Below are 27643 nucleotides of genomic sequence, written 5' to 3'. Positions count from 1 at the left end.
AAGGTGCAGATCAGTGGGACTAGGCAGAAAAATGGTTTGGCACAGCCAAGAAGGGCCAAAAGGCCTGTTTCTGTGCTGTAATGTTCTATGGTTCTATACATAGTGTAAAAGAAAGGCGAGAGTGGATATCAAACCACAAGAGAATGATGCTGGAGAGGTAGTAATGGGGGACAATGAAATGGCGGACAAACTGAATAAGTATTTTGCATTAGTCTTCACGGTGGAAAAAACTAGCAGTATGTGGAAGTTCCAGGTGTCAGGGTGCACGAAGTGTGTGAAGTTACCATAACTAGGCAAAAAGTTCTTTGGAAACTGAAAGGTCTGAAGGTAGATAAATCTCTTGGACCAGATGGTGTATACCCCAGATTTCTGAAAGAGGTGGCTGAAGAGATCATGGATGCATTAGTAATGATCTTTCAAGAATCACTAGATTCTGGAATAGTTCCAGGAGACTGGAAAATTGCAAATGTCATCCCACTCCAAGAAGGGAGAGAAGCAGAAGAAAGGAAACTATAGGCCTGTAATCTGACCTCAGTGGTTGGGAAGATGTTGGAACTGATTATTAAGGATGAGGTCTCAGGCTACTTCAAAGCACATGATAAAATAGACTGTAGTCAACATGGTTTCCTCAAAGAAAAATCTTGCCTGACAAATCTGTTGGAGAATCTTTGAAGAAATAACAAGTGGGATAAACAAAGGAGAATCAGTTGACCTTGTGCACTTAGATTTTCAGAAGGCCTTTGACAAGGTGCCATACATGAGGCTGCTTAACAAGCTCGCAGTCCATGCTATTACAGGAAAGATTCTAGCATGGATAAAGTAGTGGCTGATTGGCAGGAGAGCCAGAAAGTGGGAATAAAGTGAGCATTTTCTGATTTGCTGCCAGTGACAAGTGATGTTCCACAGAGGTCTGTGTTGGTACAGATTCTTTTAACATCGTATGTCAAATGATGTGGATGATGGAATTAATGGTTTTGCTGCAAAGTTTGCAGATGATGAAGATAGGTGAAGGTGCAGGTAGTTTTGAGGAAGTAGAGAGACTACAGAATGACTTTGATAGAATAGAAGAATGGGCAAAAAATGGCATATGGAATACAGTGGCGGGAAGAGTATGGTCATGCACTTTGATAGAAGAAATGAGCCGCCAAGGGACTTGGGAGTGCATGTACAGTATTTGCTAAAGATTAATTTGTAGGTTGAGTCTGTAGTGAGGAAGGTAAGTATGATAACATTCATTTCAAGAGGACTAGAATATAAAAGCAAGGACGTAAAGTGGAGACTTTATAAAGTACTGGTGAGGCCTCACTTGGGGATTATGCATAGTTTGGGGCCCCTTAGGTGTGCTGACATTGGAGAGCGCTCAAAAGAGCTTCACAAAAATTATTTCAGGATTGAACGGCTTATCATATGAAGAGTGTTTGATGGCTTTGGACCTGAATTCACTAGAATTCAGAAGAATGAGAGGTGACTTCGTTGAAACCTAATGAATGGGGAAAGGCCTTGATAGAGTGGATGTGGCGAGGATGTTTCCTATCGTGGAAGAGTCCAAGACCACAGAACACAGCCACAGAATAGAGGGGCATCTTTTTAGAATGGAGATGAGGACGAATTTCTTCAGCCAGAGTGGTGAAACAGTGGAATACTTGTGTATATTTAAGGCAAAGGTTGACAGATTCTTGACTGGTCAGGGCACGAAGGGATACAGGGAGAAAGCAGGAGACTGGGACTGAGAGAAAAATTGGATTAGCCATGATGAAATGGCAGAGTGGACTTGTTATATCTCGTTATATATGACCTCTTATATCTCATGGTCCCAAGGATTCTTTTACCTTAAGGTCTCTAATCAATTCTAGTTCATTGCACAACACCCAATCCAGAATAGCTGATCCCCTCGTGGCCTCAACCATGAGCTGCTCTTAAAAGCCGTCTCGTAAGCATTCTGGAAATACCTCCTCTTGGAATTCCTCACCAATCTGATTTTCCCAATCTACCTACATATTGAAATCCCCCATGACTATTGCAACATTGCCATTTTGGCAAGCATTTTCCATTTCCCATTGTAACTTATAGACCACATTCTTACTACTGTTTGGGGGTCTGTAATAACTCCCATCAGGGTCTTTTTGTCCTTGGAGTTCCCCTGTTCTCCCTATGTTACTTTCTAATGAATTAATTTCTTTTTTTTAAAAAAACAACAGAGCCACCCCACCCCCTCTGATTTCCTGTCTATCCTTTCAATACAATGTGTATCCTTAGACATTAAGCTCCCAGCTATAATCTTTCAGCCATGATTCAGTGATGCCTACAATATCATGCTTGCTAATATGTAGCTGTGTTACAAGTTCATCTGTGTAATCAGGAAACTATGAGAACTTACTAAGTTGCACTTCTACCAAGTAGAAATAAAATGTACCGAATCTCAAAAACTCTGCCTCTAGAATTTAACAAAGGCATTTTGGTAAAGGACTCTAAGTATGGCAATCAGTAGAAATTTAAAGAGGCAACGTGGCTTCATTTTAACAGAATTTAACTTTGATGGCCTGGCCCCCAGTAGCAGATGAAAGAAGTTGAGATGGGCTGGATTCAAGAGATCAGGTTCAATTTCACTGGCATATGTCGTGAAATTTGTTTTTGCAGCAGCAGTATGATGCAATAACCCTAACCCGGGGGTCGGCAACCCGCATGTGGCTCTTTTACGTCTGTGCTGCGGCTCCCTGTTGCTTTGGGAAATAATTGGTCAGTATTTAATTAAAATGTATTTTATGTTAGTTTGTTAGTTTTTGAAATGTAATTCTAAATTTGAAGATTATGGTGATCTTGTACAATCTAAATAAGACGTTGTGGCGACCCATTTCCTGACACATCCGAACCGGCTCACAATTAGCCAGCGTTCAGGCTAAGGGAGATAGCCTACGGGGGTTTGTGAGTACGTGTCTTTTGCAGCATCCGCGCCCATGGGGGGTGGGTTGAGGGAGGCTTAAAAGCAAGGCTGTTTAGTTCGAATAAAGCTATCTTTGACTGCAGTTTACTGACTGCGTGTAGCACACCGCTACAACGTGTTTTTATCGCTGGCTGTCCAGAGGGGAGGTGCTGAAACGCTTTGTCGCGTGTCTGGAAGAAGTGAAAACTTTCCTGGGCAGCAAAGGGCTCACCTTTCCTGAGCTGGAACAGCCAGAGTGGCTGGAAAAGCTACACTTCATGGTAGACATGACAGCGCACCTGAACACGCTGAACACAGCTCTTCAGGGGAAAGGACGTACAGCCCTGCACATGTTGGAGGATGTTTTGGCATTCGAGCGCAAGTTGACAGTGCTTGCCAGAGATTTACAGAAAGGCACATTGTCTCACTTCCCCAATTTGAGAGAGTTCAAACAAGGTCACGACATGATAAATTCGGAGTATTTACATTCTGCAATCATCGCAATGCAAACATCGTTTGGGAAACGCTTCTGTGAGTTCAGAGAGTTCATTATCCTTCCCGGTCACTCCCCTAAGCATCGATCCATCCCTACTGAATACGACTGCATTGTCAGGTGTGAGTCAACCTGACCAAGTATGATAAATATTTTAATTGCCTATTATTTTACGTATATTCATATGTTTTCATTGTTCAGTGAAATAGTCCTTTTATTTTTCAGGTTGACAGCTGGCTGACGTTATTTTTGGTTTGCTGCTGGCGGCAAGTTTAAGTTTGGCGTTTTTCATAAATACAAGAAGGACTCAAATAGACGTTGAGTATTTTACTTAAAAGTAACCTTCAACCCAACGTCTTTTTTTCGGAGTTCAAAATGTTTTTGTTGCATGCAGAAATGTAATTTCATTTTCTCTGCAGGAGTTCATCAATTTCATAAATGCAACACATTATAGTTTGTTTATACATAGCATAAAGGCAAAACAAAACGTTGTATGCAGTGTTATTTCATTTTAAATGTCAAACGGGTTTTGCGGCTCCCAGTGTTTTCTTTTCTGTGGGAAACGGGTCCAAGTGGCTCTTTCAGTGGTAAAGGTTGCTGACCCCTGCCCTAACCCAAAGGTAGTCATAGCCGAAGCTGTTGCACATGTAGCAAGCTCCCCCTCTTCATGCAACTGATGAACAAATGACTTGTTACCAGCAGCATCACAGAAATTGACAATCAACATTGAACTCAATGTAGGACTGCCTAGGGGCTCCTGCTCCAAATTTTTCCCTTGGGCTTCACTCCTGAAGCCTTCCCCATGCGTGGGTGCAGCTGCAAGGTAGCAGAGGTTTGAGATCAGTTTTCCTTCTCCTAGATGAGCTGCCAAAGGTTCCAAAGGTAGTCATAGCCGAAGGGTGGTAGTGGGGATGAAATTCCACTGCTAAACAAATGCGTCTCAAACAGCCTCTGACAACCAAGTCCAACTCCTGGCCTTCACGTGTGGCGTAGTTCTTATGCCCGGCGGAGCGGTTCTCACTGACAGGAGGAGGAGAAAAGGCGGGCCACTGGCACCTTAAAACCAGCTTCTCTGGGCAGATAGGGCTCGTTAACCACGGATGGTAGCTCATCTAGAAGAGGGAAAACTCTGATTTCAAACCTCCGCTGCCTTGTGGCTATACCCGCTCACGGGAAAGACTCTGGGAGTAAACCCTGAGGGAACAATCCGGAGTCGGAGTCTTGAAGGTGTCTGACTGCTATACCCAGCACCGGCACGGCAACTCCTGGAACGCTGCTGGCACCAAACTGTATCAACGTTCGTCGTTCCTTTGGACCCGTCATCAGCATGGAGGGGGGGGGGGGGGTCCCACTGCATGGGCAACTGACGGATCTCCATATCAACTCTGCCCTGGCTTGTGCCCTGGAGAGGCCACTCCCAGTGACTACCAGAGGCACAGTACCCATGGTCAACCATGACCGACAGAGGCCACACACATATATTAAATCAATAAACGAAATAAGTACAAAATTTTAAACAATAAAGATACATGTAGTGTGAACTTTATTTGTCAGAGGAATGAGTCACATGAATGTCCCAACCAGGCCAAAACTATGAATCTTATAGCTATGATATCCTCCCAATTAACTACTCTCTGCCAACAGTTTAATAATAAACCTCTTGTCATCGACTATTTTTCCCCTTCCCTCAGCATTGATTCTCCTATCGCTATCTCATCCTACATTTCTTGCCATCTCCAACCCACATCTGCTCCAGGCAGATTGTGCTTCGTCCCACTCCACTATAGAAACATAGAAAATAGGTGCAAGAGTAGGCCATTCGGCCCTTCGAGCCTGCACCGCCATTCAGTATGATCATGGCTGATCATCCAACTCAGAAACCTGTACCTGCTTTCTCTCCGTACCCCCTGATCCCTTTAGCCATAAGGGCCATATCTAACTCCCTCTTAAATATAGCCAATGAACTGGCCTCAACTGTTTCCTGTGGCAGAGAATTCCACAGATTCACCACTCTCTGTGTGAAGAAGTTTCTCCTCATCTCGGTCCTAAAAGGCTTCCTCTTTATCCTTAAACTGTGACCCCTCGTTCTGGACTTCCCCAACATCAGGAACAATCTTCCTACATCTAGCCTGTCCAATCCCTTTAGAATTTTATACGTTTCAATAAGATCCACCCTCAATCTTCTAAATTCCAGTGAGTATAAGCCTAGTTGATCCAGTCTTTCTTCATATGAAAGTCCTGCCATCCCAGGAATCAATCTGGTGAACCTTCGTTGTACTCCCTCTATGGCAAGAATGTCTTTCCTCAGATTAGGGGACCAAAACTGCACACAATACTCCAGCTCTGGTCTCACCAAGGCCCTGTACAACTGCAGTAGAACCTCCCTGCTCCTGTACTATATCCAACATTGGTCAAAACAGTCAAGGAAGTGCTGTACAAAAAACTATGGTTTACATAAATGAAATCACTATGGTTTACCTGAAATCTCCCAACTAGAACGAATATTTTGATGTGATGTATTTTTGCCTTTAATCACTGCTCAGGAACATCTGTCTAGATATGTGGAACTGATTCCTTAAGTCTCCAATTATCACTAATTTAACCACCGATAAACTCTCACTAAATACTGACATGAATGTGAGGAAAATGGAGGTCCATTTCAGAATCAGTTTATTATCACCGGCATGTGTTGTGAAATTTGTTAACTTAGCAGCAGTAGATAATGCAATACATATAGAAGAAAAAATAATAAATAAATAACAGTATACATATATCAAATAGATTAAAAATCATGCAAAAACAAATAATATATAATAAAAAAAAAGTGGGGTAGTGTCCAAGGATTCAATGTCCATTCAGGAATTGGATGGCAGAGGGGAAGAAGCTGTTCCTGAATCGCTGAGTGTGTACCTTCAGGCTTCTGTTATCTCCTTCCTGATGGTAATAGTGAGAAAAGGGCATGCCCTGGGTGCTGGAGGTCCTTAATAATAGACACTGCCTTACTGAGACACTGCTCCTTGAAGTTACCCTGGGTACTTTGTAAGCTAGTACCCAAGATGGAGCCAACTAAATTTATGACCCTCCATCCCTTTCTCAATCTCTGTCTCTATCTCGGGAGTCAGCTTATCTACTGATGTCTATTATAAACCCATGGACTCTCACAGCTACCTGGACTATACCTCGTCCCACTGTTACTTGTAAAAACGGCATCCCCTTCTCCCAATTCATCTGTCTCTGCCACATCTGTTCTCAGGATGAGGTTTTTCATTCCAGAATGAAGGAAGTGTCCTCGTTTTTCATAGAAAGGGGCTTCCCTTCCTCCATCATCAACGCTGCCCTCAACTGCATCTCTTTTATTTCATGCACATCTGCTCTCATCCCATCCTCCCATCACCCTACCAGGGATAGGGTTCCTCTTGTCCTCACCTACCACCCCTCCAGCCTCCACATTCAGCACATAATCTCCAGAAGCTTTGTCATCTCCAACAGGATTTCACCACCAAGCATCTTTCCCTCCCCCACCCTCTTTCTGTAGGGATCGCTCCCTACATGACTCCCTTGTCCACTCGTCCCTCCCTACTGATCTCCCTCCTAGAACTTATCCCTGCAAGCAGAACAACTGCTACACCTCACTCACTACCATTCAGGGCCCCAAACAGTCCTTCCAGGTGAGGTGACATTTCTCCTGTGAGTCTGTTGGGTCATATACTGTAGCCAGTGCTCCTGGTGCAACCTCCTGTACATCAGTGAGACCCGATGTAGATCGGGAGACCATTTTGCCAACCACCTATGCTCTGTCTGCCAGAAGCACGATCTCCCAGTGGCCTCCCACTTCCCATTCCCATCCATGGCCTCCTCTACTGTTGCGATGAGGCCACACTCCGGTTGGAGGAACAAACACCTTGTATTCGATTTGGGTAGCCTCCAACATGATGGCATGAACATTGATTTTTCAAACTTCCAGTAATGCCCCCCCTTCACCATTCTCCATCCCCTTTTCCCTCTCTCACCTCATCTCCTTGCCTGCCCATCGCCTCCCTCTGGCACTTCTCTTTCTTCCATGGCCTTCTGTTCTCTCCTATTAGGTGTTCCCCTTCTCCAGATCTGTATCTCTTTCAGCAATCAACCTCCTAGCTCTTTACTTCACCCCTTCCCCTCCTTCCACCTTTTAACTCTATTCCTCATCTTTCTTTCTCTAGTGCTGCTGAAGGGCCTCGGCCTGAAATGTCAACTGTACTCTTTCCCATAGATTCTGCCTGGCCTGCTGAGTTCCTCCAGCATTTTGCATGTGTTGCTTAAAATGGAGGGATGTAGACATTGTGTAGGCAGAAGGGACTAGTTTAGTTGGCCATTTGATTACGAATTGAATTGGTTCAGCAAAATGTTGTGCGCCAAAGGGCCTGTTCCTGTGCTGTAATGTTCTATGTTCTATAAAACTCAAAAACACAAGTAAATAGGAGTGGTCCACCTGGATCCTCAAGCCTGGCCAACTATTCATTATGTCCATGGCTGATCAACTCCTGCTCGGAGCTAGATCCCCAAAGCCTCACCCCCAATTTTTTTAAAATTTATCTAAACCTATTTTATATACTTAAGAGCTAGTCATCATAACTCTCTAAAAGTAGAGAATTCTATAGATACACTATTATCATTGAGAAGAAATTCCTCAGTATCTCTCTTTAAATAACTGGCCCCTTATTTTGAAACAAAACTCAGGACAATAGACAATAGGTGCAGGAGTAGGCTATTCAGCCCTTTGAGCCAGCACCGCTATTCAACCACTTTATTCAGTATCTCCTTTTACCTAATCAAGTGGCCATTCAATGTACGTTAATTGTCTTCTGCACCTTCCTGTCAGCTTGAACCAGTCTGGCCATTCTCCTCTGACCTCTCATTAACAAAACATTTTTGCCCACAGAGCTGCTGCTCACTGGATGGGTTTTCATTTTCACACCATTCTCTGTAAACTTTACAGACTATCGTGTGTGAAAATCCCAGGAGATTAGCAGTTTCTGAGATACTCAAACCACCCCAGCTGGTACCGACAGTCATTCCATGGTCAAAGTCACTTAGATCACACTTCTTCCCTATTCTGAAGTTTGGTCTGAATAACAACTGAAACTCTTGACATGGCATGCTTTTATGCACTGAGTTCCTGCCACATGATTGTCAATTAGATATTTGCATAAAACAAGGTATACAGGTTTACCTAATAAAGAAGCCACTGAGTGAATGATCCCTGATTCATAACTTTCCCATCCGTGAAAACATCTTGACAATTATGTCAACATGCCTCCTCAGGACCGTATGTTTCAAAAAGATCACCCCTCATTTTTGTAAAGTACAAAGAATACAACCAACCTGTTCAGCCTCTTTTGATAGGACAATGCTTTCGGACTAGAAATTAGCCTAAATGTTTCTCCAAAGTTAATTTATCCTTTATTACAAACTATGTACAGTTCTTCAGATATGGCCTCACAAATACTCTTTAACAATACTTCCTTATTTCTGAACTCCAATGCCTTTATAATAAAGGCCATTCTGTCAATAACTCTTTGCTGCACTTGCTCGCTAACCTTCTGAGATTCGTGAACCTTTGACCTTCTGCATTTACTTATTTGCAGTCTCTTCCCATTTAAATAATAATCTGCTTTTTGATTTTAGCATAACTGTTCTATGACCAATATTACTGTACTACCAAAAATAGCAACAGCAACATCTATTTATAATTTTGCATATTCCTTCATAGCTAATGGGTTAAGGAGGTGTGCTTATTAATGCTATATTTAGCTGCTCTAATCCACAATGCAGAGCTGTCTCTTGTGAAAATTCTTTTCTCAGGCACTGTTACATTTCAATTATTTCAACATTACCAAAGTAATCATACACTGAGAATACAGAAAACAACTACACTACCACAGTTTTAACTGGCATGTGAAACTCAGATGAATTAAAAATATAAACATACATAAAAACATGATTTAAATCTAGCTGTGGTGTATTGCTGAACTCCTCACTAATATATGTATAAATTCTAGAGCAGGACTTGAATAATTAAGGCCACAACAAGTGAGAAGTGCATTATGGGTTGAGTACTTCAAAAGTTTTCAAATTCCAAATGCACCAGAGTTCCCAAAAACTAGTCACTTAGACAAGATTACAAAGTTATATTTTTGCAGCGATACTTTCTTAAAATAGATTATAAAACAGGAACAAACAGTTTGTTCAAACCAATAATGAATACAGTTTAACCAAACTCTCGAGAGGCTTTGGGATTAGCAAGCAAAACTGCTTACAAATATTCTTCTCCTTCAATCAAGAAATACCGTGCAATACAAAGAATATAACATTAAACATGGTTCCAGCTCTGCCAGCAGTAAATGTTTCACTTTATAATTTAAATGGAAGAAATCGTAGTGCCCATATAGAACATTATCAGTCAATGCTCTGTTACCATACATCTGTATGCCATGTTATGAATTCCAGAATTCTTTCTGCAGTGTATGGGCAGTAGCTAGTAAAAGTGCATCAATCATCAAGGTCATTGGTAGTTTTCCCTATCACCGGCTTTCTTAATTATTATTACTCATTAGCAATTTTTGAAGTTTTTTGTTTATGTGGAATTTACATATGGTCACTGCATCTTTGTGGAGGAATGCTTTTGTAAGGGAATTGTAAATTATTTCCAAATGCTCCCAGAAAGATGTCACTGGCATTTAAACTGCTCCCAACTGCTCTAACAAATTTTATAGGACTCAAATTCAGGCTGTGTGCTTGTTTCCACCACAAGTTTGAATGGCATCTGCCTATAAAGAATAGCAAAGGAGTGGCAAAGTCATGCAGTATAGTAACAACCCCTACAGCACACTATGCCCATGCTAATCAGAAGTTACATATCGTTACTAATCCCATTTACCAGCAATTGCTCTATAGTCTTCTCTGTTTTAGCAATTCTAGTGCTTGTCCATAAATTTCTAAAATATGGCAGAACCCAACTCCACCCACACTCAGGCAGATTCTAACCATCCTCTAAGTGAAAACATTCTTCCTCAAATGCTCTCTAAATCTCTCTAGTTTAGGAACCTCGTGTATGGAGTAAAGTTCCTATTATCCACTTACACCTGTTATAATTTTGTACACCTCAATCAGGTGCATCCTCATCCTCCTCTGCTTCAAAAGAAAACAGACTACCTGATCTCTCCTCATACTCAAAATATTCCATCCCAGGCAATATCTTGATAAGTCTATTACAAAAATTAGAGTGACCCTCAAGTGCAGTACCGATGTACCATCTTATAGGCAAGCCATTTATCCATGGCAGATGATACTAAAAGAGGTGTTACACAGACAGTGAAGAAGGCCATCAAAAATTACAAGGGGATCTTGTAATTATGAAGTTTGCACTTTGGGAAGTAGGACTTTCCCAGGAAATAAGGCCCTGGAGATTGTTGTAAAACAAACATATCTAAGAGTACAAGTACATACTTTGACAAAAGTGGAAGACAGGGTGGTAAAGAACGTGTCTGGCACACTGGCCTTAATTAGTCAGGCCACTGAGTACGTGTTGGAATATTTTGTTAGTTATACACATGTTGGTTAGTTGGCACCTGGAGTGTTGTGTACAGATTTGGTTATCCTATTATAAGAAAGACAAGCTGGAAAAAGTACCACAAAGATTTACAAGGATATCACTAGGACTCAAGGGTGTGAGTTACAGGAAGAAGTTGGGCAGGCTAGGACATTGATGGGTGGCCTTATAGAAGTGTATAAAACCATAATACAATAACATTTAAAATACATTTAGACAGCTGTACAGATAGAAAAGGTTTATAGCAATATGGGCCAAACATGGGAACACAGGACTAGTTTAGATAGGCATCTTGGTCAGCATGGACAAGCTAGGCCAAAGGGGCCTCTTTCTGTGCGATATTACCTATTACTACTCCAAAATCCCATCTGACCACTCAAGTCAATGTAAAAGGGCCCTTTGAACTCATCTAAAGAACAGGAATTTTCTTTTGTGTTGGCCTTTTAAAATGAGCTCAACTAGGAACCAGCTTCATTGTTTATTATCACCTGCTGTTTGTGAGAGCTTGCTCTGAACTAACTGGCTGCCATTTTACCTCAAAGTAAAACATTAACTGCACTTCAAAATGATTCAACATGATGTTGAGTACTCAAGATGAACAGAGGTCATGAAAGTCACAAAAGTCACCACACAGACCCAAAATTCTTTACTAGTTCCCCACCACCACCATCCCAGCAATTTCTTCATGGCATGGGATGCATTTCTTTTCCTCGCACTTGTGAAGTATTTGGGAATTGCCCAAAATAGGTATGGCAGGGAGAGCGCATTACTGTTTATGTTACACAAGCAAGGTGGTGGACGAACCCAAGTGCAGAACACAGGCACAGAGGTAGAGTCAGAATGCGTTCTTGACATAGCAAGCGTGGAATCAATATCCAGGAGTGATGCTAGACTTAGAACTGACAGTCCTAAGAACTATGAAACAAGGTTACTCACATCAAAGTCAACCAACAAATTGGCAGTTCTTGTTGTGATCACAGAGTTTTTATACTGCATTTGCTGATGGAAAGCAGGTGTGTGTAGTTAGTGGAACCTGGGAATGATTGGAAACTAAATGAGGTGATTGAGGCCCAATTCCTGAGGTAAATAGCCAGGTGGGCAATTGCCAGAAAGGACTATGACAGTTTATGATAGAAACTTATAATGAAGGGAATGCTCATCTTTTTGATTCTTACAAAGATGGGCTATTATGTAAAAAGAGATAAAAAGACTGCTCTAGAGTTTGGAAGAATGTGAGGTCACATTAATGAAACAAATATTAAGGGTAGTGGATGTGGACAGTTTCAAAATAAGGACTCTGTCTTGCAGACAAGCACAGTAAGAAATTTCTTCACCAAAAGATGACAACTAAACTGAAGGGACAGATCAGAAACGATAAAAATGAAAAAAAAATTAAAAATAACTATACAGAAGAGTGTGGAATTTTCCAATCATCAAAAGCTTTCATAGACTTCTTGATCACAGCTTTGGAAGCCCTGCCGTTGCTCAGATCCACCCTATGAATCCAATACAGTTCAAACCAGCAATCCTTGCCAGAAAGATATGGCTCATTATAGAAAATAACCGAACGCTTGTCAAAGAGGCAGGCTGTAAGGAACAAGTTTGGGTGAATAGATGCAGGTACTTAGGCAGGAAATGCCAGAAATTATGGTATTCATAGTTAAAAGAACAGTTTGATAATGGTGGAGAAATTAAAACTGGGATACTCAGGAAGTCAGAATTCGATAAGTAAAAATATCTCAGGACGTAGTTTGCAGATTCCATCGACAAAGAAAGAACTTGAAAAGGATGTGAATTCAAAATCTGGGGCACTGCTCAATTATAACCCGCAATAGTTTATGGAACACTGGATGAACAAGAATTGGTAAACAAAGTAGGCAGCAGATTTATGAAAAGTGGGAGAGGTTGTGAAGTGACTTGAGAAAAAAAAATCAAGGCCTGATGTAACAAAGGCAAAAGGTGACAGAAGTTTGTGTAGGGGAACACTTTGCATCTATCCTAGACCTTACCCAAATGAGATGCTGTGGCATGACTTGAAGAGAACTATTCATGCAAGGTATCGCAGAATATTGATGAACTGACACTGTTTTGTATGGATCAATGGTCTAAAATTTTTCCTCACTGTTATGCAAGTCTAATTTGCAACTACAAGAAAAGTTTGATGGAGGTTATTGCAGCTAAAGGAGTTTCTACCAGTTATTAAGTACAAGGGTTCACGTACTTTGTGCGGCCTGGACTGTGAATGATTAAACAATGTGTTCAATAGACATGAAAAGTCTGTGGGTTTATTCGTTCAGGCAGATAGTGTTAGTCTTTATTGTGATGTATAAAGACCAGACCACACTTTATGAGCAATCTGTCTAAGTCCTTCTATACTCTCTAACTTCCTCAAAACTACCTGCCCTTTCATACAACTTTATATCATCTGCAAACTTTGCAACAAAGCCATCAATTCCATCATCCAAATCACTGACATATAATGTAAAAAGAATCAGTGCCTACACTGGCAACCAACCAGAAAAGACTCCTTTTATAACCATATAACAATCACAGCACGGAAACAGGCCATCTCGGCCCTCCTAGTCCGTGCCGAACACTTTATCTTGCCTAGTCCCACCTACCCGCACTCAGCCCATAGCCCTCCACTCCTTTCCTGTCCATATACCTATCCAATTTTACCTTAAATGACACAACTGAACTGGCCTCTACTACTTCTACAGGAAGCTATTCCCACTCTTTGCCTCCTGCTTTATCCATGTTAGAATCTTTCCTGTAATACCATGAGTAACTTGTGGAGCAGCCTCATGTGTGGCACCTTGTCAAAGGCCTCCTGAAAATCAAGTACACAACATCAACCAGTTCTCCTTTGTCTGTCCTGCTTGTTATTTCTTCAAAGAATTCCAACAGATTTGTCAGGCAAGACTTTCCCTTGAGGGAGCCATGCTGAATATGGCCTATTTTATCCGGCACCAACTTGATTTTCCCAATTTACTTGCATATTGAAATCATTGTAACATTTACCTTTTGGCATGCATTTTCTATCTACCATTTTAATTTGTAGACCATATCCTTATTACTGCTTGGGGATCTTTATAAAACTCAAAAATATATAGACTATACATGTGCATGCATACGTATCAGGTGAAATTTGACAAGTCACTAACGTAATTGGAAAAATGGCAGGTTTCTTTTCAAAATTCCAACATAAATGCCATCCAGTAAGGTACCAAGTGTCCGATAACTGAACAAAACTACCTTAGCAAAGGACAAAAGTAGAGAGAATTCTACAATACAGGCAAAGTAGGAAAATCTGAGGTTGTGTCCTAAACAAAATTTGAATACAGTAATTCCACAATTTGTGAAAGGCATGTACTGCTTGAAAACCTTAAATGAAACTAAATTTCACAAATTGAAAGCCTATAATGCTTACAGTTGTGAAAAATAGCCTTGCAAACTAAAGCCAATTACATTACATTAAAAATTTGTACATCAAATGTATTTAATCAAAGGAATACTATCAAAGGGAGACTATTTGAGGAGACTATGGGAGAGGAGGTTAGTTCACCAGTGGAGCAAGTAAATAGACAGTGTGTGAGGGAGGAAAGGCAGGTGATGGAGAAGGGATGCGCTCAGCCCGAAGATGTAGGGGAGAATAAAGAAAAGGATAATAAATTTGAATGCATTGTTAGGGATGAAAAGAGAGGAGGGGGTGGAGAGTATCTTAAATGTATCTATTTTAATGCTAGGAGCATTGTAAGAAAGGTGGATGAGCTTAAAGCGTGGATTGATACCTGGAATTATGATGTTGTAGCTATTAGTGAAACATGGTTGCAGGAAGGGTGTGATTGGCAACTAAATATTCCTGGATTTAGTTGCTTCAGGTGTGATAGAGTAGGAGGGGCCAGAGGAGGAGGTGTTGCATTGCTTGTCCGAGAAAATCTTAAGGCGGTGCTTTGGAAGGATAGATTAGAGAGCTCCTCTAGGGAGGCCATTTGGGTGGAATTGAAGAATGGGAAAGGTGCAGTAACACTGATAGGAGTGTATTATAGGCCACCTAATGGGGCGCGTGAGTTGGAAGAGCAAATGTGTAAGGAGATAGCAGATATTTGTAGTAAACACAAGGTGGTGATTGTGGGAGATTTTAATTTTCCACACGTAGACTGGGAAGCTCATTCTGTAAAAGGGCTGGATGGTTTAAAGTTTGAGAAATGTGTGCAGGATAGTTTTTTGCAACAATACATAGAAGTACCGACTAGAGATGGGGCAGTGTTGGATCTCCTGTTAGGGAATGCGATAGGTCAGCTGACAGATGTATGTGTTGGGGAGCACTTCGGGTCCAGTGATCACAATAGCATTAGCTTCAATATAATTATGGAGAAGGACAGGACTGGACCTAGAGTTGAGATTTTTGATTGGAGAAAGGCTAACTTTGAGGGGATGCGAAGGGATTTAGAGAGAGTGGATTGGGTCAAGTTGTTTTATGGGAAGGATGTAATAGAGAAATGGAGGTCATTTAAGGGTGAAATTATGAGGGTACAGAATCTTTATGTTCCTGTTAGGGTGAAAGGAAAGGTTAAAGGTTTGAGAGCACCATGGTTTTCAAGGGATATTAGAAATTTGGTTCAGAAAAAGAGGGATGTCTACAATAGATATAGGCAGCATGGAGTAAAGGAATTGTTCGAGGAATATAAAGAATGTAAAAGGAATCTTAAGAAAGAGATTAGAAAATCTAAAAGAAGATACGAGGTTGGTTTGGCAAATAAGGTGAAAGTAAATCCGAAAGGTTTCTACAGTTATATTAAAAGCAAGAGGATAGTGAGGGATAAAATTGGCCCCTTAGAGAATCAGAGTGGTCAGCTATGTGTGGAACCGAAGGAGATGGGAGAGATTTTGAATGATTTCTTCTCTTCGGTATTCACTAAGGAGAAGGATATTGAATTATCTAAGGTGTGGGAAACAAGTAAGGAAGTTCTGGAACCTATGACAATTAAAGAGGTGGAGGTACTGGCGCTTTTAAGAAATTTAAAAGTGGATAAATCTCTGGGTCCTGACAGGATATTCCCCAGGACCTTGAGGGAAGTTCGTGTAGAAATAGCAGGAGCTCTGACGGAGATCTTTAATATGTCATTAGAAACGGGGATTGTGCCGGAGGATTGGCGTATTGCTCATGTGGTTCCATTGTTTAAAAAGGGTTCTAGAAGGAAGCCTAGCAATTATAGACCTGTCAGTTTGACATCAGTGGTGGGTAAATTAATGGAAAGTATTCTTAGAGATAGTATTTATAATTATCTGGATAGACGAAATCTGATTAGAAGTAGCCAGCATGGATTTGTGCGTGGAAGATCATGTTTGACAAACCTTATTGAATTTTTTGAAGAAGTTACGAGGAATGTTGACGAGGGTAAGGCAGTGGATGTAGTCTATATGGACTTCAGCAAAGCCTTTGACAAAAGTTCCACATGGAAGGTTAGTTAAGAAGGTTCAGTCGTTAGGTATTAATGCTGGAGTAATAAAATGGATTCAACAGTGGCTAGATGGGAGATGCCAGAGAGTAGTGGTGGATAATTGTTTATCGGGATGGAGGCCGGTGACTAGCGGGGTGCCTCAGGGATCTGTTTTGGGCCCAATGTTGTTTGTAATATACATAAATGATCTGGATGATGGGGTGGTAAATTGGATTAGTAAGTATGCCGATGATACTAAGGTAGGAGGTGTTGTGGATAATGAGGTGGATTTTCAAAGCTTGCAGGGAGATTTATGCCGGTTAGAAGAATGGGCTGAACGTTGGCAGATGGAGTTTAATGCTGAGAAGTGTGAGGTTCTACATTTTGGCAGGAATAATCCAAATAGAACATACAGAGTAAATGGTAGGGCATTGAGGAATGCAGAGGAACAGAGAGATCTAGGAATAACTGTGCATAGTTCCCTGAAAGTGGAGTCTCATGTAGATAGGGTGGTGAAGAGGGCTTTTGGAACGCTGGCCTTTATAAATCAAAGCATTGAGTACAGAAGTTGGGATGTAATGCTAAAGTTGTACAAGGCATTGGTAAGGCCAAATTTGGAATATTGTGTGCAGTTCTGGTCACCGAATTATAGGAAAGATATCAATAAATTAGAGAGAGTGCAGAGACGATTTACTAGGATGTTACCTGGGTTTCAGCAATTAAGTTACAGAGAAAGGTTGAACAAGTTAGGTCTCTATTCATTGGAGCGTAGAAGGTTGAGGGGGGATTTGATCGAGGTATTTAAAATTTTGAGAGGGATAGATAGAGTTGACGTGAACAGGCTGTTTCCATTGAGAGTAGGGGAGATTCAAACTAGAGGACATGATTTGAGAGTTAGGGGGCAGAAGTTTAAGGGAAACACGAGGGGGTATTTCTTTACTCAAAGAGTGATAGCTGTGTGGAATGAGCTTCCTGTAGAAGTAGTAGAGGCCAGTTCAGTTGTGTCATTTAAGGTAAAATTGGATAGGTATATGGACAGGAAAGGAGTGGAGGGTTATGGCTGAGTGCGGGTAGGTGGGACTAGGTGAGATTAAGGGTTCGGCACGGACTAGGAGGGCTAAGATGGCCTGTTTCAGTGCTGTGATTGTTATATGGTTATATGGAATACTGCACAATTAAATCAATAAGATTAAAATTTTATCTCTAATTTGTTTGAGTACCAGAGCTGAGAAGTTTTAGAACCATAGAACACTACAGCACAGTACAGGCCCTTCAGCCCTCCATGTTGTGCCAACCCATATAATCCTTAAAAAAAAGTACTAAACCCACACTACCCCATAACCCTCCATTTTTCTTTCATCCATGTGCCTGTCCAAGAGACTCTTAAATACCGCTAATGTTTTAGCCTCCACCACCAAGTCATTCCAGGCACTCACAACCTTCTATGTAAAAAACTTACCCCTGATGTCTCCCCTAAATTTCCCTCCCTTAATTTTTTACATATGCCCTCTGGTGTTTGCTATTGATGCCCTGGGAAACAGGTACTGACTATCTACCCTAAATATACCTCTCATAATCTTGTAGACCTCTATCATGTCCCCTCTCATTCTACGCTACAAAGAGAAAAGTCCCAGCTCTGCTAACCTTGCTTCACATGACTTGTTATCCAAACCAGGCAACATCCTGGTCAATCTCCTCTGCACCCTCTCCATAGCTTCCACATCCTTCCTATAATGAGAATTGAACACAATACGCTAAGTGCACATCTGCAATTCAGCTTCAGGAGTGTCTTGGATGAACTACAAAGAAACTTAATGTGATAAGAAAGCATTTTCATATTAGTTTGGTGTAAAGTCTTTTAGCGACATTTGAGTAAAGAATACTTAGAATAAAGAGGAGGAAATATTACTTCATAATACCTAGCCTGGAGAGCACGAAACTTAGTACCGCAGATACTTCATAGCAGTCAGAGGATTTACCAGTCTGCAGCATCAAAATCCCTCACTAAAATTATCAATTCTTAAAGATATTGCAGAACTATTATCCTAAGGGCTAAATACATACAGTAGTTCTGAGAAGCAATAGCTCCTCAGGGGTACATCTAAGTTATGAATCGAACATTCAAATCAAATGCCCCCATACCTCTTTAGGTGTTTGCTGATCTGTAATGCGTTGACCTTCAAACAAAAATCGAAGTGAATTTGCGGGGACATCCTGCATTAAAAAAAACACATTAGACAAGGTGCTTAATTAAGAAAATTGTACTTGCAAGCTTTTATTGTTTAATCTGTTGGAAGTTAATAAAATGACCATATGAAATTATGCCATGATTCATCCCAAGTCAAAGATTTTCTCAGCAGTAAAATTTAAAAACAGGAGGTCAGACATTCCATATTTTCTCGTAAATGGTCAGTTCCAAAGCTGCACTTTCAGATAATTGTTCATTATGTTTGGGTTTTGTGTGAGAAATGGCCTTGTGTAATAAATTTGTGAAATACACTGCTTTATCGCAAGAAAAGAAAATTGATATTGAACTAACCACTGTTTAGCAGAGGTTAATCCATTAAGTTTTTTGTGCTTTTAGCCTGGTTAGTGCAGATAAAGGAGTGTCACATACCATTTTGAATTCAATGTTCCCTTTAAGTTGCCTATATCTCAAGTCGTTGATACTAACAGACCTTGGTCTTCTGATTTAGTAAATATCCATCAACGATGCAACATCAAGAGCTCTTCCAAAACTCCAAGCTCACAAAATTATAAATGGAAACTAGAAAATAAGAAATGCAAATAGAACAGAGTTGCCTGAGCTTTGTTGCTGGATTACCAAGGCCCATAGACTGCATTTGGCACAGGCTGTACTTAGCACAACTCTGATTTGTATATTTCACTTTGGGAAGTTTTCCTTAAAAAATTACAATGGATTGTGACGAGCTCTTAATCCTTTGCCTTAATTTTTTATATTACAATTAACTTTTGACAATATAAAAAAAAACCTACCTAGCCAGTTATTGAAATAGTGTCTAATCAATGCACACAGCCAACACTATGAAACCAATTCATCATCTATCAAATTACCAATAATTCAGTTCTCTGGCAAAGCAGATTCAACAATTATTCCCAGCTGGCTTTACTGATTATATTATTCACACAATGTTTAAATAAAACAAAACTGTAAATCTCATCATCCTTGAGATTGTTTTTTTATACATAATCTGTACTTATACATTAATCTTTCTGAGAAATGCATATTAATACTATTTTTTCCTTTAATTTCTGCACCAAAGTGACAAAGTAACTTCCTTTGTGGTTAACTGTCTTGTTCACTTTAAGAGCAAAAGCAATTCCTGCCATTTGAAAAGTACAGGTATATTTCAATCTTGCTTTTGTGTCTGAAGGCTGAAGGTTCAAACAGCACTCCAGAAACTTAAGCACATAATTTAGGTTGACACCCAATGCACTGTTAGAAGAGTAATAACCTGATATAAATACAGTCATCCACACAAACTATTAAACTGAGATCTTGCATGTCCTCAGATGATTATAAAAATTCTCTGCCAACTCTCATAGGACAGCAGGCAAGTTCTCCATGTTAATTGGTTAAGATTTAATCATCAAGACTATATCTAGGACTTGATTGCTCTTTAGGGTACCTTGCTATGTTGCAAGTAATTGTCAAATTTCTCTACAACATGATACATTTCAAAAGTTCATTGCTCAAAAGAGCCACATTCAGATGAAGTGAAAATATAAAATAGATGCTCTGTCCATTTAGTTCTCCAAATCCGTACAGAAAAATTCCAGAATACATGATACAGAATTAGATAAAGACAAGTAACATGGGAAGTTTTGTACTTGTTGATATCTTTGTTGTGCTGCAGATCATGGTCTTTATTGGAGGCTTTGCTATTGCATGCTTGGTAGATGGAGAGCGCTGATGCTTTTTTGCGGAAATGGGTGGGGGCAGGGGAGGGGAGTTGCTTTGGATGCTGTTTGTGTGTGGGAGAGGGGAGTAGGGGGGCTTTGGGGTTCTAATGTTTTAACTGTCACTTATTCTTTGGGCCACTTTTGTTTTCGTGATGGCTGTGAAGAAAAAGAATTTCAGGATGTATAGTGCACATATATTTCTCATATTAAATGGCACAATTGAACAGATACAATAGGGTCTTTTAAGAACCTCCTGGATAGGTAAATGGAGCTCAGAAAAATAGAGGGCTATGGAACCCGAGGTCATTTCTAAAGTAAGTACATGTTTGGCACAGCGTTATGGGCTGAAGAGCCTGTATTGTGCTGTAGGTTTTCTATGTTTCTATTGAACCTTGGTTTTTGAAAGATATTTAGGCTTCGGTTAAGATAAAAGGTATAGCCAGGTAGGAACAAATGGGGTTCTTATGGAAAATAGGAAATTCAAGAGGACACTTCAAAAAGAAATCAGGAGGGATAAAAGGAAGCATGAGGTTGCGCAAGCAGACAAGGTAAAGGAACATCCTAAGAAATTCTACAGGTATGTGAAGAGCAAAACGACTGCAAGAGACAAAATTGGTCCACTGGAAGATCAGAATGGTAATTCATATGTGAAACCAAAAGAGATTGGGGAGATCTTAATTTTTTTTTTACTCAGGAGACAGACATAGAATCTACAGAAGTGAGGCTAAATGGCATTAACTTCATAGACCCAATACAAATTACAGAGGAAGAAGTGTTTGCTGTCCTCAGGCAAATCAAGCTGGATAAATCCCCATGGCCTGACAAGGTGTTGCCTTGGATCCTACAGGAGGCAAGAGCTGAAATTGCTGGGGCCCAAGCAGAGATATTTAAATTATCCTTAGCAACAGGTAAAGTACCAGAGGATTGAAGTATAACCAATGTTGTTCCGCTGTTCAAGAAAGGCTCTGAAAATAAACCAAGAAATTGTAGGATAGTGAGCCTAACATGAGGAAAGGGGAAGTTATTGGAAGATATTCCAAGGGACTGGAAATATATTTGGATAGACATGGACTGATTAAGGAGAGTCAACATTGCTTTATGCATGGTAGATCACGTCTAACCAATCTTGTTGAGTTTTTTTGAGGAAGTTACCAGGAAAGTGGATGAAGGTAAGGAAGAGAATGTTGTCTACATGGAGTTTAGCAAGGCATTTGACAAAGTCCCACATGGGAGGGTTGGTCAAGAAGGTTCATAGAAAAACATAGAAACACAGAAAACCTACAGCACAATACAGGCCCTTCAGCATACAAAGTTGTGCCGAACATGTCCCTACCTTAGAAATTACTAGGCTTACCCATAGCCCTCTATTTTACTAAGCTCCATGGCCTATCCAAAAGTCTCTTGAAAGACCCTATCGTATCCGCCTCCACCACCATTGCCGGCAGCCCATTCCACACACTCACCATTCTCTGAGTAAAAAACTTCACCCTGACATCTCCTCTGTTACCTCCTCCCAAGCACCTTAAACCTGTGTTTTCTTGTGCCAACCATTTCAGCCCTGGGGAAAATGTCTCTGACTATCCACACAGTCAATGCCTCTCATCATCTTATACACCTCCATCACCTCTCATCCTCTGTCACTCCAAGGAGAAAAGGCCAAGTTCACTCAACCTATTCTCATAAGGCATGCTCCCCAATCCAGGCAACATCCTTGTAAATCTCCTCTGCACCCTTTCTATGGTTTCCACATCCTTCCTATAGTGAGGCGACCAGATCTGAGCACAGTACTCCAAGTAGGGTTTGACCAGGGTCCTATGTAGCTGCAACATTACCTCTCGGTTCCTAAATTCAATTCCATGATTGACGAAGGCCAATACACCGTATGCCTTCTTAACCACAGAGTCAACCTGAGCATCTGCTTTGAGCGTCCTATGGACTCAGACCCCTCTGATCCTCCACACTGCCAAGAGTCTTACCATTAATACTATATTCTACCTTCATATTTGACCTACCAAAATGAACCACTTCACACTTATCTAGGTTGAACTCCATCTGCCACTTCTCAGCCCAGTTTTGCATCCTATCAATGCCCCGCTGTAACCTCTGACAGCCCTCCACACTATCCACAACACCTCCAACCTTTGTGTCATCAGCAAACTTAGTAACCCATCCCTCCACTTCCTCATCCAGGTCATTTATAAAAATCACGAAGAGAAGGGGTCCCAGAACAGATCCCTGAGGCACTCCACTGGTCACCGACCTCCATGCAGAATATGACTCGTCTACAACCACTCTTTGCCTTCTGTGGGCAAGCCAGTTCTGGATCCACAAAGCACTGTCCCCTTGGATCCCATGTCTTCTTATTCTCTCAATAAGCTTTGCATGGGGTACCTAATCAAATGCCTTGCTGAAATCCATATATACTACATCTACTACTCTTCCTTCATCAATGTCTTTAGTCACATCCTCAAAAAATTCAATCAGGCTTGTAAGGCATGACCTGCCCTTGACAAAGCCATGCTGACTATTCCTAATCATAGCTCTCCAAATGTTCATAAATCCTGCCTCTCAGCATCTTTTCCATCAGTTTACCAAGCACTGAGGTAAGACTCGCTGGTCTATAATTTCCTGGGCTATCTCTACTCCCTTTCATGAATAAGGGAACAACATCTGCAACCCTCCAATCCTCCGGAACCTCTCCCATCCCAATTGATGATGCAAAGATCATCGCCAGAGGCTCAGCAATCTCCTCCCTTGCCTCCCACAGTAGCCTGGGTTACATCTCATCTGGTCCCAGTGACTTATCCAACTTGATGCTTTCCAAAAGCTCCAGCACATCCTCTTTTTTAATATCTACATGCTCAAGCTTTTCAGTCTGGTGCAAGTCATCACTATAATCACTAAGATCCTTTTCCATACTGAATACTGAAGTATTCATTAAGTACCTCTACTATTTAGTCACATCCTCAAAAAATTCAATCAGGCTCGTAAGGCACAACCTGCACTTGACAAAGCCATGCTGACTATTCCTAATCATATTATGCCTCTCCAAATTTTATAAATCCTGCCTCTCAGGATCTTCCCCATCAACTTACCAACCACTCAAGTAAGACTCACTGGTCTATAATTTCCTGGGTTATCTCTACTCCCTTTCTTGAATAAAGGACCAACATCCGCAACCCTCCAATCCTCCTGAACCTCTCCCGTCCTCATTCGTGATTCAAAAATCAGAGCCAGAGGCTCAGCAATCCCCTCCTTCGCCTCCCACAGTAGCCTGGGGTACATCTCATCCGGTCCCAGTGACTTATCCAACTTGATGCTTTCCAAAAGCTCCAGCACATCCTCTTTTTTAATATCTACATGCTCAAGCTTTTCAGTCTGCTGCAAGTCATCACTACAATCACCAATAAAAACACAAAATGCTGGCAGAACTCAGCAGGCCAGACTGCATCTATGGGAGGAGGTAGAGATGATGCTTTGGGCCGAAACCCTTCTTTCGGCCCAAAACGTCGTCACTATAGAGGATGAGGTTTCAGGGTACATGGAGACTAATGATAAAATAATTCAAAGTCAGCATGGTTTCTGTAAAGGGAAATCTTGCCTGACAAATCTGTTAAGAGTGTTTCAAGGAAATAACAAGCAGGTTGGACAAAGAAGAGGCAGTGGATGTCATTGACTTGGATTTTCAGAAGGCGTTTGATAAGGTGTCACACATGAGGCTGCTTACCAAGATAAAATCATATGGCATTACAGGAAAGATACCAGCATGGATAGCAGAATGGCTGACAGGCATTTTTCGTTGGCTTCCAGTGACTAGTGATGTTCCTCAGGGGTCAGTATTGGGACTGCTGTTTTTCACATTGTTTGTCAACGATTTAGCAAATCGAATTGATGGCTTTGTGGCAAAGTTTGCGTATGATACAAAGATAGGTGGAGGGGCAGGTAGTACTGAGGAAGCAATGTGATTGCAACAGGACTCACACAAATTGGAAGAATGGGCAAAAAAGTGGCAGACAGAATAGTGTTGGGAAATGTATGTAGGTTCTTGATTAGCCAGGGCATCAAAGGGTATGGGGTGAAAGCAGGGGAGTGGGAATGACTGGAAGAATTGGATCAGGCCATGATTAAATGGTGGAGCAGAATCGATGGGCCAAATGGCCTTCTCCTGCTCCTATATCTTGTGGTCTTATGGTCTTTCTTAGAAAGGATGTGCTGAATCTGGAGAGGATTCAAAGGAGGTTCATGAAAATGATTCCATGATTGAATGACTTATGAAGAATGTTTGATGGCTCTGGGACTGTATTCACTGGAATTCAGAAGAATGAGGGGTGACCTCATTGAAACCTACAGAATGGTGAACAGCCTTGATAAAGTGGATGTGGAGAAGATGTTTTCTTTGATGGGAGAGTCTAAGACCAGAGGACACAGCCTCAGAAAAGAGGGGTGTCCTTTTTGAACTGAGATGACGAGGAGTTTATTAGAGAATAGTGAATCTCTGGAATTCTTTGCCACAGGCAGCTGTGGAGGCCAAGACTTTATGCATATTTAAGGCAGAGTTTGATAAGATTCTTGATTGATCAGGGCATGAAGGAATACAGAAAGAAGGCAGGAGATTGGAGATGAGAGGAAAATTGGATTGGCCATGATGAAATGGTGGAGCACAGTCAATGTGCCAATTTGTTTAATTCTGCTCCTAAATCTTATGGTCTTACAATTTAAGTGCCCATCTTTTCTTTTAAAATTGTAATTTTAGTCTAACTTCAGATATTTGGATTTGAGTATTGCATTGCTTTGCAGCAAGGTATAATTGAAGGCATGGAAATTTTCTCTGCCACATCTCCCTCAACTGTGAAAAACACCCAGCGTTACCATTGTAAGTGCTGTTTCTTAAAATTATAGTTATGCCCACAGGGAACTTTTTGAGTCAAGCAACACTAAGGTGAATTACAATATTAAAGTTTTGCTATTGTTGGCAGCTTGCAGCAATTTGATGTGACAATTTTATTTTAAATCACATCTAGAGTATTATCGTGACATAAGTGTATATTTGTCCAAATATGGTTTCCCTACCTTAGCATTGAAGAAAAACACAAGCTCTTGAAAACATTACTGAATAACTTATTATAATTAATTCCATTTGAAACAATTTGTCCCTTGCAAGGAGGATGATATCGGACTTTGTCTGTGGTCTTACCTGCCGCTGACAGTAGGACTCCTTCAGCTTTCTTAGCTGTGTGGTCATTTTCACTTTGAAATGGATCTCACTGTTGTCCTTTCAAAAATAAAGTGTATTTCATGTCCTTTAATTTAATTTATCTGAAATAAATTCATTCTTAATCAAAACTGAATAAGATAAAGTTATTGAGGTATGACACTTACTTGACCTATAACTTTTAATTTAATATATTCTCCATCCTTCTTTTCTCCCGACTGGCTGGAAGGCTTTGCCTCCTAATCACAATAGGAAGGATAACTTAGGTTACAAAAATAACACAGTTGCTCAAGTGGATGCTATCTGCACTTGTGTAAACGAGTCACATTAGAATTTGCTTGAATATAGGAATGTCAATCTTTCCATCTGTTGAATATGGAGGCAGGGAGCATATCACAAAATTATTTAATACATTATTTTATATGCAAAGGAATATAAATAGATAAGAAATATAACTGTATAATGCTGTTCTTCTTCAGTACCACACAAATGCAAATTATTTTAAGCACAACACAATAACTATCATTTCCTCGTGTCCATCACCCTTTCAATCCTGGTGTAGATTCCATCTGCAGCAAAATTACTTCCTACATTCTTATACCCCTAAAATCTTCCCCACAGTTTACAATATTCAAATTGCCTCTCCCAACCTTATAATTCTCCTGCTCATACACACTCAAACCTCTGAATACCTATCTCCTCCAGCGACAACATTCCTTTCCACTCTAGAGAAACAAGGACATATCAGTTCCTGCTCCAATTACTTGTCTTCTCGCTCCCACTCTCTTCAAACACACAAATAAGTCAGTTTCATTTTCTGATTTCCCACACCTAAAAACAGAGCAACAGGCCATCTCTTGAATATTCCCCACACCACAGAACAAAGACAGTCCCTGATCCCAATTACACCCCCAAATGCTTGATTCTAACAACCGCAGCCAAAGCTGTGATCTTCCAATGTTGCCAATGGCCTTGACAACAACTTTCAACTGAAAATGTGCAAGATCTGGTTGTGGTATTTGGTGAGTTTGTACCACAGTGGCACCGTTTTATATACCAAGAGAGTTCACTACAATTGTGTTGGTAGCTGTATATATCCTCACACCCCACCCCCGCCAATGCTGGTGAGGCCCTACATGAGCTCCATGGCAGCATCTGTGACTTTCAAACCAAACACTCTGATGGTCTCTTCATTATCGTAAACGATTTTAGCCATGCAATCCTAAAGACAGTTCTGCCTAAATTCCCCCAGCATGTAGTGTTTGCAACCAGATGTGAAAATACATGAGACCTGGTTTACTCTAACATACCAGGTGCTTATAAATCAGTCCCTTGACCCCACATTGGACTCTCAAATCACTTTTCTGTAATGTTAATTCCAGCATACAAACCAGTGATCAAACGGGTCAACATGAGGAAATCTGCAGATGCTGGAAATTGAAACAACACACACAAAATGCTGGTGGAACACAGCAGGCCAGGCAGCATCTATGAGGAGAAGCACTGTCAATGTCTCTGCCCGAAATGTCGACAGTGCTTCTCCTTACAGGGGCTGCCTGGCCTGCTGTGTTCCACCAGCATTTTGTGTGTGTTGGTTAATCAAATGGGTCAAACCAGTTCTAAAGGTGGTGGAAACCTGTCCTGGGGGTGTAATCTGCATTGCAGGACTGATTTGATAATACAAACTGGAGGATGTTCAGGGAGGCTGCAACTTATAGCAACCATGTTAACATCAAGGAATACGTGGATTCTGTGAGTAGCTACGTTGGGAAGTGTACTGAGGATGTTACTATCATGAAACACATCCAGGTGAGGGCAAATCAGAAGCCATGGCTTACTGCAGAGGTCCATGCCAGGCTGAGGGATTGTGATGCTGCCTTCAAGATCGAGAGATAAGATAGCTCTCAGGGAAGCAAGAACTGTGCTTTCCGGCTCCATCAGAAAGGGAAAATGGGAGCATTCTCAGAGGATTTACAGACACTCTGCAATACGAGAGACAGAAGGCTCATGTGGCAGGAAATTTAGAGGATTATAGACAATAGACAGTAGGTGCAGGAGTAGG

General features: G+C 41.0%; 1 protein-coding gene across 1 annotated transcript in view; it reads right to left on the bottom strand.

The window, feature by feature from the left end:
- The window catches only part of sumo1 (small ubiquitin like modifier 1), a 63683-nt gene that overhangs the window by 9632 nt on the left and 26408 nt on the right, over positions 1-27643 (bottom strand). Inside the window, exons 2-4 of the mRNA XM_059955673.1 lie at positions 25749-25820; positions 25564-25641; positions 18588-18659 (exon numbers count right to left, since the gene is read on the bottom strand). Coding sequence (XP_059811656.1) covers positions 18588-18659; positions 25564-25641; positions 25749-25820 — 222 coding nt within the window. The remainder of the gene's footprint in view (positions 1-18587; positions 18660-25563; positions 25642-25748; positions 25821-27643) is intronic.

This window comes from Hypanus sabinus, chromosome X1, assembly GCF_030144855.1.
Source record: "Hypanus sabinus isolate sHypSab1 chromosome X1, sHypSab1.hap1, whole genome shotgun sequence".
Classification (NCBI taxonomy): Eukaryota; Metazoa; Chordata; class Chondrichthyes; order Myliobatiformes; family Dasyatidae; genus Hypanus; species Hypanus sabinus.
This window is presented reverse-complemented; position numbering and strand designations above follow the sequence as displayed.